Consider the following 13,606-nt stretch of genomic DNA (forward strand, 5'->3'; position numbering starts at 1 on the left):
AGAAGGAAATTATAATTTGGGAAAGGAAATGGGAAAAGACTCAAACCACCACACTCAAAGATGAGGAAATACTGGACTCGGACATCAAGAAAAGGCTAAGTTTAAAATGGCATGACCTGAGACTGGAAAGATTGCCAATCTTGAGAAGACTTGGGTTCTAGTCCCAGTGCTCACATGGAAGTTAGTTCACAACTAGTCACAAGATTTGATGTCCCTGGCCTCTGCCAAGTACCAGACCACACATGCAGTACACAGGCTTACATGTGGACCAAAAAAAAAGTTGTGTGACCACTATAACCCAAAGTGGATGTGTAACCAAGCCAACTAAAACCTAAGACAACTAAAATCTATTCAGTTAAATTGTAGAAGTTTTCTTAGATCTAAAGAAAGGGTATCAAGACCCTAATAAGTATTTAGAATTCAAAAATAGACCAGAGAAGAGCTCTTGTTACAATCAAGATGTCAAAAAGTGAAGTCAAGAAATAGGAAAGAGCCAGGCAGTGGTAGTACACTTGGGAGGCAGAGACAGGTGGATTTCTGAGTTCGAGGCCAGCCTGGTCTACAGAGTGAGTTCCAGGACAGCCAGGATAACAGAGAAACCCTGTCTTGAAAAACCAAAAAAAAAAAAAAAAAGGAAGAGAAGAAGAAATAGAAAATAAATTGCCTTTGTATGTTGCAGTTTCTGCAACCTGAAAAGGCCAGGGGAAATAATGGAATTCTATGTCCTGGAAGTATTTAACAGAATTAGGTAAAAATGTTTCTGTTACTGAGAAGCATCATAGTACTTGATCTCAAATTCTCTACAGAGCTGTAGTGTCAAAAAGAGCCTAGTGATGCTGGAAGAGGGATGTACATCCCTATAACCCCAGCACTTGGGAGGCAGCCTGGTCTACAGAGCAAGTTCCAGGACAGCCAGGATTACCCACCCACGCCACCCCACCCCCCAGAAAAAACAGTGGAATAGGATATAATAAAAATAAGCTGAGATAACTGTATCCTACTAGTCTTCAACAAAAGAGTCTGAAAATGCACTGGAAGAAAAGTACAAAAGATGCTGGAAGACTGGATAAAGGGGACTGAATCTAGAAAGAACCAGTGTGGTGGCATGCACAGAGATGACCTTTCTTACCTGGGGGGATATGAAGCCTGTATAGCAGCTTAATCTTCTCATTCATTTCTCCATTGTACATAACGTCTACAAGATTTCAGAGGGAAATTAGGTGCAGGTTAATTCCATTAGTCTTGGCTTAAGCTCAGAGGCCAAACCCTTGTTGAGTGTGTCTAGTGCCCTTGCATCCAAATGCTAGAAATGACTGAAGGGCAGGGAGTCTTGTATGTGTGTAGGTGCTTTTCAAAGATTGTGACTTTATGTACACAGCAATTCAGACCACACCTTGAGTACCTCCCATCCCTGACAGGAGCCTGCAGAGCACAGAATGAGCTAATTATAAATGCATTGATTGTATGGATCTGCCCGCCCTCATTCATCTCAGATGAATGTCAAGTCAGCTCCCTACAGGGAGACAGAGTCTAGTCATACCTAGACAGCTTATGAAGGCTTTGAACTCTATGAGCTGGTCCATGTTGTCATCCAGAAGCCTGAAGATCCTCTCAGCGAGGATCTCTGTATGGGCCCCACAGGTCCATGGCGACACCAACTGGAATAGATGTGCAAACTGCCGGGCATCAATGCGGTACTGTTCAGCATAGGGCCTGCTGGGATCGTGGCGCAGGGCCATGGGCCTGTGGTGCTCCCAGTAACAGCTCATCATGTGTGCTCTCTTAAAGCATGGGAGAGAGAAAAGCTCTGTTACACAGGACCATTAGTACCTTGGGAGATTATATTATATATATACTTAAAGCTGAGGCCCCCACCACCTTTCCTCTGGCCATTTTTGCCTCAGGTGAAAAAGCTGTCACCATTTTACCCCAAAGCCAGTAAAGCTGAATTAAGACAAACATCCCTCAACGGGAAGGTGGCTACAGTAATGGCCACGTGGAAGCGTTTCCTTCTTAACTTTGTCCATGTGAATATGACTTTCTATTTCATTATGGAGTTTTTTTTTTACAATGTTTAAAGATTTTATTCTTTGTGATAAAATAGACATGACAAAGCTTATCATTTTGTCCAGCTTTAGATGGGTTCAGCTATAGTTTTAATTATGGAGACACTTTATTATTTTCACTGAAAATAGTTATTTGAAATTCAGGAAGGGCACACAGATATACAGAACTTAGAAGTAGCTAGTAGGCTACCTTGGTCAGGATATTGAAGGTCAGACTTCCTAATGCTTTTTTTTTTTTGAGACAGGATTTCTCTGTGTTGTCCTGGCTGTCCTGGAACTCACTCTGTAGACCAGGCTGGCCTCGAACTCAGAAATCTGGCTGCCTCTGCCTCCCAAGTGCTGGGATTAATCAGAACTTGCCCCTTTGTTGAGAGAAGTCCAGTCTCTTGTTAAAACCATCACATGCCTAAACTTACTTAGCAAAAAAAACGATGCCCTCTGTCTTTAATGGGTCAAAACATGTGCAGGCATTACAAAAGACCAAGGCTAGTGTCATGGATATTCTAACAGTCCCCATTGTGTAATACAAGAGAAGGGGCCATCTGAATGTGTACACTGCACTTGTGTGTATCCACAGGCAGACATAAGAAGGAAACTCACTTCACTGCATTAACAGCAATTACTGTACAAGGAAGGGCCACCGCAGCAACAGGGTGGGCAGGCCACTTCCAATTTTTGGTTACAAGTTTTTTTCTTTAATGGTGAGAAGGGTATGTCTTATGTCTTATGCAGACCATAGAAGGAAGCGAAGAAAGAACTCAGATGAGCTCTGGGGCATAATCATCCAGCACAGTGTATGAATTTAGCTGATCATTCCAAAAAATGCATCCATGGTCTCAACTGGAGAGAATGAGACATCACAAGTCTGGGCTCAGAAATTCAAAGGACTACTTAACAGTAATAAAAAGAAAACTAAAAAACTTGGTGTCAAGTGCCAATCGTCATTCATCTCCTCTTTCTATACTAAGGATCAAGCTCAGGGGCCTGGCTGTGCAAGGTGTGCTGGTTGGTTTTAAATGTCAACATAATCCAGAATCACTGTGGAAGAAACTCAATGGGGAATCTCCTAGATCAAGTTGGCTTATGGTGGGCAAGTGAAAGGAGATGGGGTGTCTTGATGGTTAATTGATGTAGGGAGACCCAATCCAGTGTGGGTAACATTTCCTAGATAAAGGACCCTGAACAACTTCAGAGAAAGCTAGCAAAGCTGCAAGTAAAGAATCAAGGGCACAGTTGTTCCTTGGCTCTTGATTGTGGATGTGATAGGACTATCTAGTTGAGTTCTGCCTTGACCTCCCCAAAATAATGGGCTTTAGTCTGAAATTATAAGCTGAACAAACCGTTCCCTCTCTTATATTGTGTTGCTGTTATTGTTGATTTGGCCAGGATATTTTGTCATAGCAACAGAAATGAAACTACATAACATCGGCAAGCATTCTACCTCTGATCGGGCTACATCCCAAGGACACACCCCCACTGGTATTCATTTGTGTGTCTGTGTGCAGATGTGCACATAGTGTTGGGGAACAATTTGTAAGTGTAGGTTTCGACTTCCACTACAGGTTTCTGAGGACTGAACTCAGAAATGGCAAGCATTTTTACCCAGAGTTATTTGCCAGTCCCTTGCCTTGGTTTGATTTGGTTTTTCCACTATGTGGCCATCCTGCTTAGTTTCAGACTCCCAACCCCCCTGCCTCAGGCTCTCATTTGCTTAGATTATAGGCATGCAGCACTATGATCATTCCTCTTTAATCAAAAGAATACTTAAAGCAGTCAGTGAGAGACCAGCCCAGTGAATCCTAAGCCTAGGAAAGGAGGATAAAATGAGGACACATACTCTGTTGAACCTCTCAGGACGAGATTCCCGTGTAATTCTGATTCAAAGGCCAAGAGACACACTTAACACTCAACCAGAAGACAATGTGCCCCACATGGTTCCATCTTTAAAGTGCTGCACTACACAAAGGCTAAGTTCATACTTGGGAGACAGGCAGGTGAATATCTGAGTTCCGGGCCAGGCAGGGAAACACAGTGAGACCCTGTCCAAAAACCAAATCAAAAAACTCAAGGACTAAAAAGACAGGGCTCTCAGCCAGGTGGTGGTGGCGCACGCCTTTAATCCCAGCACTTGGGAGGCAGAGGCAGGAGGATTTCTGAGTTTGAGGCCAGCCTGGTCTACAGAGTGAGTTCCAGGACAGCCAGGGCTATACAGAGAAACCTTGCCTCGAAAAATAAAAAAAACAGGGCTCTCTAATTCACTATAATATTACTAGTTAAAAATAAACTGGGCTCTGGAATCAGCACACATGCAGTAGGCACTGTTAATAAAGTGTTAAGGTGAGAGATTAAATAAATAAAAACTGAAAGGCTAACGGTGCCCAGTTAGTGGTGCATCCCTGTAATCCCAGCTCTACTTGATACATAGAAGCATCACAAGCAAGAAGCTACCCTTGGCAACTTGGTAAGACGCTGCTTAAAAAAAAGATTTAAGTGCAATGCCCAGCTAACTAGAAGATTGTATACCCCAACAATAACAGTGATGAGTATATAGCATGAGAAAGAGTTGATACCAACAAAGGAAAATATATGAAGCAGCTACAGACCAACCACATAATACAGAAGTGTGTATAACAGCTAGAACACACTGAGGAGCAGCAGCAGGGGTAAACATGATCATTTCAGAGTTACTGTCTACTCCAGACCTAGAACCCATGCTCACTAGTACACTGAAGAGCAGTGAGCATCAGACCACAGTGCAGCAAATGCCTCTCCACTGATACCCAGCTGCTGGCGTATAGGAGCTGCATAAGCCCTGGTGGGCTGTCCTGGGATCATGCCAGCTTCTCCCTTCATGTGCCAGCCTGAAGCTAGACTCCTGCAGGGAAGCGTGACACACAGACTGGAGGCACTAATTGGTTGAAAGAGCATTAAGGTGGGGGTTTTCTAGTTAAAGCAAGGAGACTAGCCAGCTCTAGCCTCTGCTACCAGAGAAAAGGCAACTATTGGCCCTTAGAAAAGGCACAGGCCCACAGCCAGGATGGGTCCTGTGTGCTAGGACCTGGCTAGAGCCCCAGGTCTCCCTCCTGGATTTCCTACCTTGAATAAGTCATAGAGTTCCTCGAGGTCTTCAGGAAGGATGGAGACTTCTGGGATAACGACGCGGAGCTTAGGGAAAGAATAAACAGTGATGAAGTAAGATCCAGGCCTGTACCCTGCACCCCTGCACTATCAGAGGAAGGGTGGGACTCTCCCTCCTAGTGGGGACCATGCAGCACCCTTGTCTCAGTAGCATCAACTTCTCTCGCAAAATTCAGGTTAGGAAAGGTGTCTTGTCTTCAACCTCCTTCCAATTTGCACACTGTTCTGAGCTAGCCTGTCAAGCTCTAATGGAGGTGAAGATGCCACAGAGACTCCAGGTTAACAGCTGCTTGAATGACAACACTTACTGCAGGTCCTCTGCCTGAGTATTTTATAGTCCCTACTCCCATCTCCTATTAAACCATAGGTGTTATCCCCATTTTATAACCATGGAAACTGAGGCTCCCAGTTAACTTAAAAATTCATTGTTTCTATGTGACATTGTAGCTAATAAGCTTTTAGTTCAGTGAGGGAGAAAAAGAAAGAAACACCTCTTCCCATGTTTTATGACTAGGGAGACTCCCATGGTCAGCTCTATCCCATGAGCCCCACAGAGGTGTCTCCTGCTCACCACATTCTGCTTGGTGGTGTCCTCATGTCCTTGCAAGACCCTGATCCTGTGCTTGCAGCGTAGATGCTCAATCTGCTCCACAGACTGGTTTCCAAATTTCTGCATAGACACAGGGACCACCTGAGTCCAAGCTAACATGAAGCAGCCAGAAACCCTCCTCCATGTCTATATCCCAGGCACACTTTGGCTTCCAACTAGGAAGGGACCTGAGAGGATGGAACAGGGGCTCCTGTACCTCATAGGAGTCCCGGATCAGGTCAGCAATGTCGGTCACAGGATAGGGTTCCTGATCATCAGAGAAAAAGGCATGGTGGCTGCCAATGGGGGGCCCCGGGCTGTCTTCATTCTTAATGTGATCTAGAAACCTGAGCATACCCCCACAGACAGTTAAAGCCCACATCTACTGTCACAGGGAAAGCACTGGGCACACAAAATCCCAGCATACTCTCACACTCAACACTCGGAGCAGGGCAAGGCATCAAATACCATGGTCACTCCAGCAGAAGCAGAAAGCTTCTAAAGTCGGGCTTGTGGTCCTGGGCTCTGTGCATTGCTAAGCCTTGAGACTCCAGTGAAGTAATCTTAAACTGCACCTATATGGTTTTAAGCTCCCATCATATTCTGGAAAGAAACTATCTCTGAGACCCAGGATACAGATTCAACCTTGTGTCTTTTTATTTGTTTTTTTGTTGTTGTTTATTTGTTTTTTGTATTTTTGTTACTCTAGCTCATTTACTGCAACATTAGTAGTTCTCAACCTTCCTAATGCTGTGGCCCTTTAATATAGTTCCTCATGTCATATAATTTCCCCAGCCTAATTATTTTGTTGCTACTTCATAACTGTTGCTACTGTTATGAATCGTAAATACTCGATTCGCAGTATACCTGATAAGCAATCCCAAAGGGGTCAAGACCCACAGGTTGAGAACCATTGCTCTATACATAGTACTTCACACTCCTAGTCGGGTACTCATGCATGAGCCAGCATTTCTGGGTGGTTCTCAGTCCATCTAGTGATTCCATCTAAGATCTTCTTAGAAGACAAAAGCATTTAAAGCCCTGTTCTCCCTGAACTCTCATTTGGCAGAAAGAAAGAGAAAAGATGGCTACCTTTGTAACCTGTGGTGGTGCCACATGACAGACTCATTCTGGAGAGATCACAGGATGACAGGTGCCAAAGGGCAGTGTGGAACAGAAAGCTTCCACAGATGTGGCACACATGCTGTGGACTCCCTCTGTGGTCTTCCCGTTGCCCCAGCTGCGACCTACTCCATTCCCCCATTACCCACAGGAGGAAATAGCCAGAGCCCACCTGCTGAGGATCATCAGGGCCTGTCCATCGTCTTTGCTACTGCACAGTTCCTCTGCATTGGCTTCTAGCACAGCCAGCCCCAGCTGGAAGATGGCCTTGATGCCATCGTAGAAGAAGCAGTCGACCACATTCACTGCACTCTCCAGAGGCATGATGCTGAGGAACAGGGTCAGGAACCAGGAGAGAGAGATGGATGCCAGCGCAGAGAGGTCGCTCATGTGCTCCGCCAACTCTGGGAGGTGCTCCTTGATGAGCTCCTCAAACACAGATTGGTCCACCTGAGCCCCTGCCAAAGACAGCAGGAAGCTTCGGTGGGAAAGACTCAACGCTTCCCTTCCAGCAGAGGGCTGAAGTTAAGCTTGCTCTGAGGTAGTATCATGAGACAAGAATTGGAGTCCAGAAAGGAATGACATGTGACCACAGTCATTCTATGTAAAGAGTCTTTCCAAACACCAGTGCTCAATCATCAGGGAAAGGGGCTCTAACCCACCCTTACACAGAGAACAACACATGGGAGACGAACCATGCACCTAAAGGCAAATGCTTATAATTTAGAAATTCTAGAAGAAAATACAAGGATAAGGCAGAATTATCTTAGGTCTAAAAAGTACTACCCATTGGAGACATCAAAAATACCATTCTTGGATGGGCAGTGGTGGTGTACACCTTTAGTCCCAGCACTTGGTAGGCAGAGGTAGAGGCAGGTGGATCTCTCTGAGTTCGAGGCCAGCTAATCTACAGAGCTGAGTCCCAGGATAAACAAGGCTATCTATTAAAGAAACCCTGTCTAAAAAAAACAATCCTTTCTTCAAAAGAAACCAGCAACAAAATGCAAACATGAGCTTAACTAGAGAAAACTTGACAGCACATCTCCCTGGCCCTCTCAAACCCAAAGCAAACAACTCCCGCAGCTGTGTAAGATGCCAGTAACCGGTTTCCTTTTTTTAAAAATAAAACTTGCCTTCAGATAGCAGTAAACACAGAGAAATAAGTTCAAAGTGATTAGTTATCTGTGAGATGCAAAGCCACAGGACAAATACCATTCACAGCACCCAGTGAAGAGGAAAGGACAAGTCCTTGTGTTAGCAAGGACTCGGGACAAACTGAGGCTCGCACACTGCCGAACAAAACACATAAGGCATCCAATCACTCAGTCAGACTGGGGGCATCTCATTACCTAACACAGTACCCACAATCCTCCTAGGGAGACATGGAGAGAATGACATGAATATTCATTGAACTTTATTTCATGGGCTCAAACAAAGGCCACCTGAATTTTCATCTGGAATCGGTTCAATGGGAAGCAGTCGGCGATCCCATGAAGGTCACAGTGGATGACCCACCCCTGGTTAAATTAAGGACGGTTGGAAGAAGGGAACGATGCCTTTCCCTGCTTGCCCTCCCTCTTGCTGACAGGTTCCTCTCCTTATCACTCCCCTACTGTGTCGTTCCTTCACTAGTGGCTCTAATGGCATCTGAGGACCAGCAGCTCTCCAACAGTCCTTCAGGTCTTCAGGGCAAAGTGGGGAATGTTAGACATCTGGCTTCATGTACCAAGAAACCATTGGATTCTCTGCCTCTCCACTGTGAGACAGTCACTCCTGGATTAGCTAGACTGTATCCTGTAAGCCGGTCTAATGTGTCCTACTAATTCACTGTGTTGGCTCTATCCCTCTAAGAACAATAACTAAGACAGCGACTAGACAAGTCAACTTGGTATGAACCTAGCAACCTAGGTCTACAACACAGTGGAGCAAACTACCTACATATGCCAGGGTGGGTGCTGGCCACAGACAGTGTATAAAGGAAGCCAGACATAAAACTGGTCCTTCTGGAGTAGGCCAATGTAGGTAACAGAAATCAGCTGCAGGCAGCAAAGTGACCTGTGGTGAGGGACATGCTCATTTTCTCACAATAGCAGCAGACACACACATACACACACCAAGAGAGGGAGGGAGGGAGGGAGGGAGAGAGAGTCACTGCAAGCTGTCTCATAGCAACACTCAGCAACTAGTAGCTTTGACAGTGTTTCTTCCAGCCACACAACTCATTTCTTAATATTCTGCACACCTCCCACAAAACCAAGTGAAACAGGAAGTGAGCCAGCTGCCCACCCGCCCACTCAGGCAAGGAAGAGAGCCAGGTGCCCATCAAGGGCACACATATATCCAAAATAACACACAGCCTGTGCACACACAGCCCCCATTCCATTTCTTACTGCTACACACTGACAGACCCTTCAGTTCTTAGAAACCAGTCTTCAAAGATACCAGCTTCCCAACTAGGCCCTACAGCCAGCCAGGCACCAAATTCTCTAGCTCCCTGATTTTTTTGTTTGTTCATATACTGACACCCTAATTTCTTTCTTTTTAAATTATATTTATTCATGTGTACATGTGTATATGCATGTCTGTATGTATATGCATGAGAGAGAGAGAGACAGAGAGAGAAAGAGATGGAGGTGGGCATGCACAGAAGTAAGAGAACAATGTACTGAAGTCATTGCCCTCATTCCACCACGTGGGTCCTGGAGATCACTCTCAGGTCATAATGCCTAGCACACAGTACGTTTACCCACAGAGCCACCTTGCCTGCCTGGCCACCTTACTTTTGTTCATTTTTGTTTAGTTTTTCAATGTAGGATCTCTCTGCAAAGCTCTGGCTGGTCTGGAACTCACTATCCAGATCAGGCTAGCCTCAAACTCTCAGAAATCCTCCCGCCTCTGCCTCCCAAGTGCTAGGATTCAAGGTGTGCACCACCACACCCAGCTACCCTAACTATAAACCTCTTTGATGCCTCATCTGGATTACTAAGAAGTACCCGTAAGAATGTCGCCCACCTTGATGTAGTGCTTTCTTCACTAGGAGGTTGTGGGGCCAGAGACTGTGTACATCCACACCTAAATCACACCAGAGATGATCTACCCAGGGCAGGCTGACCAGCTACTGGTCACTTAGGCTCACTAAGAACCCTGCTAAGGTCAGGATCCAGCTGAATCTTGCCCAGTCCTGGAGAGTCTTGTGTTAAGGCTTGTTTTCCAGGTGGTATTATTTGGAGGTAGGGCCTAATGAGAGGTACTCAGGTTTAGGGGGACAAGACAGTTCTCCCGTAAAGGCTGGAAGAAAAGGAGCATGCGTATTCTCACCTAACTCTCTCCACTTCCCGGTTGGAAATGAGACCACGTGCTCCAACATGCATCCCCACAATGGAGCCCTCGCCTGAACATCTCTGTGCAGGTGCTGGACCCTTCAGCCTTCAGAACCAAGCCAAACAACCTGTCTCTTAAGTGACCAGCACCAAGTAGCAAAAAGCAGACTAAGGTAAACCCAAAGAAAGCTTTGCCATCATCCCCTGGGAGGGCCTCTGGCACTTGGTCTTCTCTGGCTTTGAAACCCAGAGCACCGCCTCTCCCTTTTCAGGCCGCAGCACCTATGCAGTTACTGGTGTTTTACATGGTTCCTCTGACCTAGGGACTTTCCCTTCCCTCTTGTAGATCAGCTATTTATTTCTACCCACTGGTTTTCCAATCCAAATGCCATAGGTGTTCCATGGTGTTACCTGCCTTTACTTTGTTGGTACGACAAGAGAGGATTTCCCTGAGTTAAAAGCTCTGTGTGTGTGTGTGTGTGTGTGTGTGTGTGTGTGTGTGTGTGTGTGTGTATACGTGCACATGCAGACTGGCTGAGGAGAGCAGAGATGAGTTATGAGCAGAACTAACAATGACTATCCTCCCCAAGCTCAGGCACCAATCCCCAGATACAGAGGAGGAGAAGGGAGAGGAGGAGAAGGGAGAGGAGGAAGAGGGCAGGAGGAAGAGGAGAAGAGGGAGGAGGGCAAGAGGAGGAGGAGGAGAGGGAGGAGGAGGGAGAGGAGGAAGAAAAGGAGGAGGAAGAAGGGAGGAGGGCAGTTTACCGATCACCCGGTGATTGAAGTAATCAGGCAGCATCCGCTCACACACAGCGACCAGCAGCCAGAAGGCTTCCTCCTCTTTGGCATACAGCAGCAACACAGAGGTCAGGATGTTCATGGACTGCGTAGAGGGCCACAAGGGGACCGTTAGTGCCCAGACTACCTAGCACCACAGGAACATCCCCAGCATGCACGAGAGAAGCCCTGGGTTTGAACTACAAAACAACCCAAGCAACGCACAGGGGGAGATTTCCCCAGGCATAATGACAGCAGAAATGGAGTGGTCTTGAGTTGAATAGTTGGTCTACATGGTAGTTAGCTGTAATATGGCTTTGAGCTTGGGTCAATATGGCTATTTTCTGTACACTCAGACAGCAGAGATACATACATATACTTTGACTACCCACTGGCTCTGCTGATTACCAGAAAATTAAATATTATATTTGCAAATGTCAGGGTCTCTGACCCAGTCTCCTACTGGGCTATTGTGGTAATCCCTGGATTATGTGGCACTTGCTGGCTGCATCTCCCACTTGGCAGGACTCACAGACCTCTTTCTCCACTGGCAATTCCAACAGGAAAGTGACTGCCCCAAATCACCCTCTCCTCCGTGAGTGCACACTGCCATGGCAACCCTAGGATCACTGCAACAGTCCGAAGACTAATTAGCTCAGTCCATCTCCAGTGTGTATGGCTCCTGCCCATCCTGACATCCGCCTCCCAAAGCCTGCTTCCCAGATGATCAGCCTGTTTGACTGGACAGCAGTTTGGAATATTGATTCTGGGAAAGGTGCTTGTCCAGACGGCTGGAAACAGCAGAAGCCTGAGGAGACCATCACACACACTGCACACAATCCTCATGGCTCCATGCATGCCACTTCACCTGGCAGTATCCAATCTTGGGGTTCCGGTGGGCATACGCTGTCAGCACCCGCCTCAAGGCAGCAATGCCAGTTTCATTCTGGAAGGCGGGGTGCTCAGGCAGAGAGCGATGCAGGTCCCTCTCTATCTCCTCTGTCACCAGGCAGCAGCGTCCCAGCGACTGCTCCACCAGATTCCCATAGTACCCAGGGTGCGAGGCCAGGTCTGTCACAGCATCTGAGGAGTGGAGAGTAACATTTCAAAAGAATGTGGCTATCACAGTGATGTCATGACAGGTGAGGGATGCAGCAATAACTGACATAGGACATTCTGAGGCCTTGCTACTGCCAGGCAGACTGACCCAAAAATAACAACAAGAAAGTAGCTCTTCTAAGAATAATGCCCTCCAGACAGGGCAGAAGGTCCATTCCACAAATCTGACAGAGTGCAGCTCTGTAACAAAGCACATCATATGGAGCCTGCGACAGGCCCCGGACTCAAGCCCAAATACATACCTGAATCAGTCGAGTTATTAATATGCTTAATATGTATATCTGCACTGCCCAGGTATACACAAGTCCATATACAATTGTCCTGTGTTAATTCAACAAGAAATTGTCATGTATCTCTGTGCAAAGAGCACGAGAAAGCACAACCCAGATTAAGGCTAGCAAAGCACTGGTGAGCAGCTCACGGCCAGCAGGGACAGCCCAGAGCAGGCCACCATCCCAGAGCCAAGGCCCAGGCTTCAACCAGACAGGCGCTGAGAGATAAACGGCTGGTGGGTGTGAGGAATTTGCCCACTCAGGGACCTGCCCCAGGACACACAAGGTGGGCTCCAAGGGGAGAGGGAACAGACTTAGATACTGTTCTCACAAGGGTTGGGCAAGGTTTTACACTCAAATAGGTATAGTGAAAACAGCCCTGTGCCTCAACCTCCCCCCCTGCAGTGAGCCGCTGTGACCCCACCAGCACAGTGGTGATCACGTCATGAGACATTTCTCACAAGTAATGAGCTGGTGAATGACAGTTGCCTGAACACTACAGTTGCCTTCCTGACAGCAGAGCAAACACTAGCACCAGCAGACAGTCCCTCATGAGCTGATGGCCCTATCCATTCCTGGATTCCATGTGAAACAAAACAGCCCTACACAAAAACTTTAAAAGATGGGGCTACCATGGTGTGTGTCTGACAGGCAACTGCTGAAGACACAGGAGTAGAGAGATTTTAAGTCAGAACATGGCTGCTCTGGCAAGAGGTCACATCCAAAGGCCTTCGGGTCTGTGTGATCTGGCTGGAATATATAGACATGCCTTTAATCCCAGCTGACAGAGGCTAAATTCAAGGCCAGCCTGAGATAGAGCAAGTTTCATATACAGAAAAGCTTAGGTCCAGACCTCTGACCCCTTAGGTACACACCTTTAATCCCAAACAATGAAGGTAAAGTTAATTTATAAAAGGAAGCACCCATGTTTGAAAGGGATGAAACAGAGAGAGATTTTACAGAATAGGATCTGCCCAACTCTCAGGGGAAGAGAGAAAAGAGAGGCTACTTAAGAGAGAGCAGAGCAGAAGGAGGAGCCAGCAGATTAAAACAGGTTGCCGCCAGCCGGCGCACGCCTTTAATCCCAGCACTTGGGAGGCAGAGGCAAGCGGATTTCTGAGTTCAAGGCCAGCCTGCTCTACAGAGTGAGTACCAGGACAGCCAGGGCTACACAGAGAAACCCTGTCTCAAAAAACCAAAAAA

The 13,606-nt window shown here is 46.6% G+C and overlaps 1 protein-coding gene across 1 annotated transcript in view; it reads right to left on the minus strand.

Moving 5' to 3' along the window:
* The window catches only part of Tbc1d8 (TBC1 domain family member 8), a 115,646-nt gene that overhangs the window by 2,983 nt on the left and 99,057 nt on the right, over nt 1-13,606 (minus strand). The window contains exons 10-17 of the mRNA XM_031367289.1: nt 11,881-12,095; nt 11,001-11,118; nt 7,088-7,373; nt 6,011-6,140; nt 5,776-5,874; nt 5,163-5,231; nt 1,541-1,781; nt 1,130-1,195 (exon numbers count right to left, since the gene is read on the minus strand). Of these exons, the coding sequence (XP_031223149.1) occupies nt 1,130-1,195; nt 1,541-1,781; nt 5,163-5,231; nt 5,776-5,874; nt 6,011-6,140; nt 7,088-7,373; nt 11,001-11,118; nt 11,881-12,095 (1,224 nt within the window). The remainder of the gene's footprint in view (nt 1-1,129; nt 1,196-1,540; nt 1,782-5,162; nt 5,232-5,775; nt 5,875-6,010; nt 6,141-7,087; nt 7,374-11,000; nt 11,119-11,880; nt 12,096-13,606) is intronic.

This window comes from Mastomys coucha, unplaced genomic scaffold (assembly GCF_008632895.1).
Source record: "Mastomys coucha isolate ucsf_1 unplaced genomic scaffold, UCSF_Mcou_1 pScaffold14, whole genome shotgun sequence".
Taxonomy (NCBI): Eukaryota; Metazoa; Chordata; class Mammalia; order Rodentia; family Muridae; genus Mastomys; species Mastomys coucha.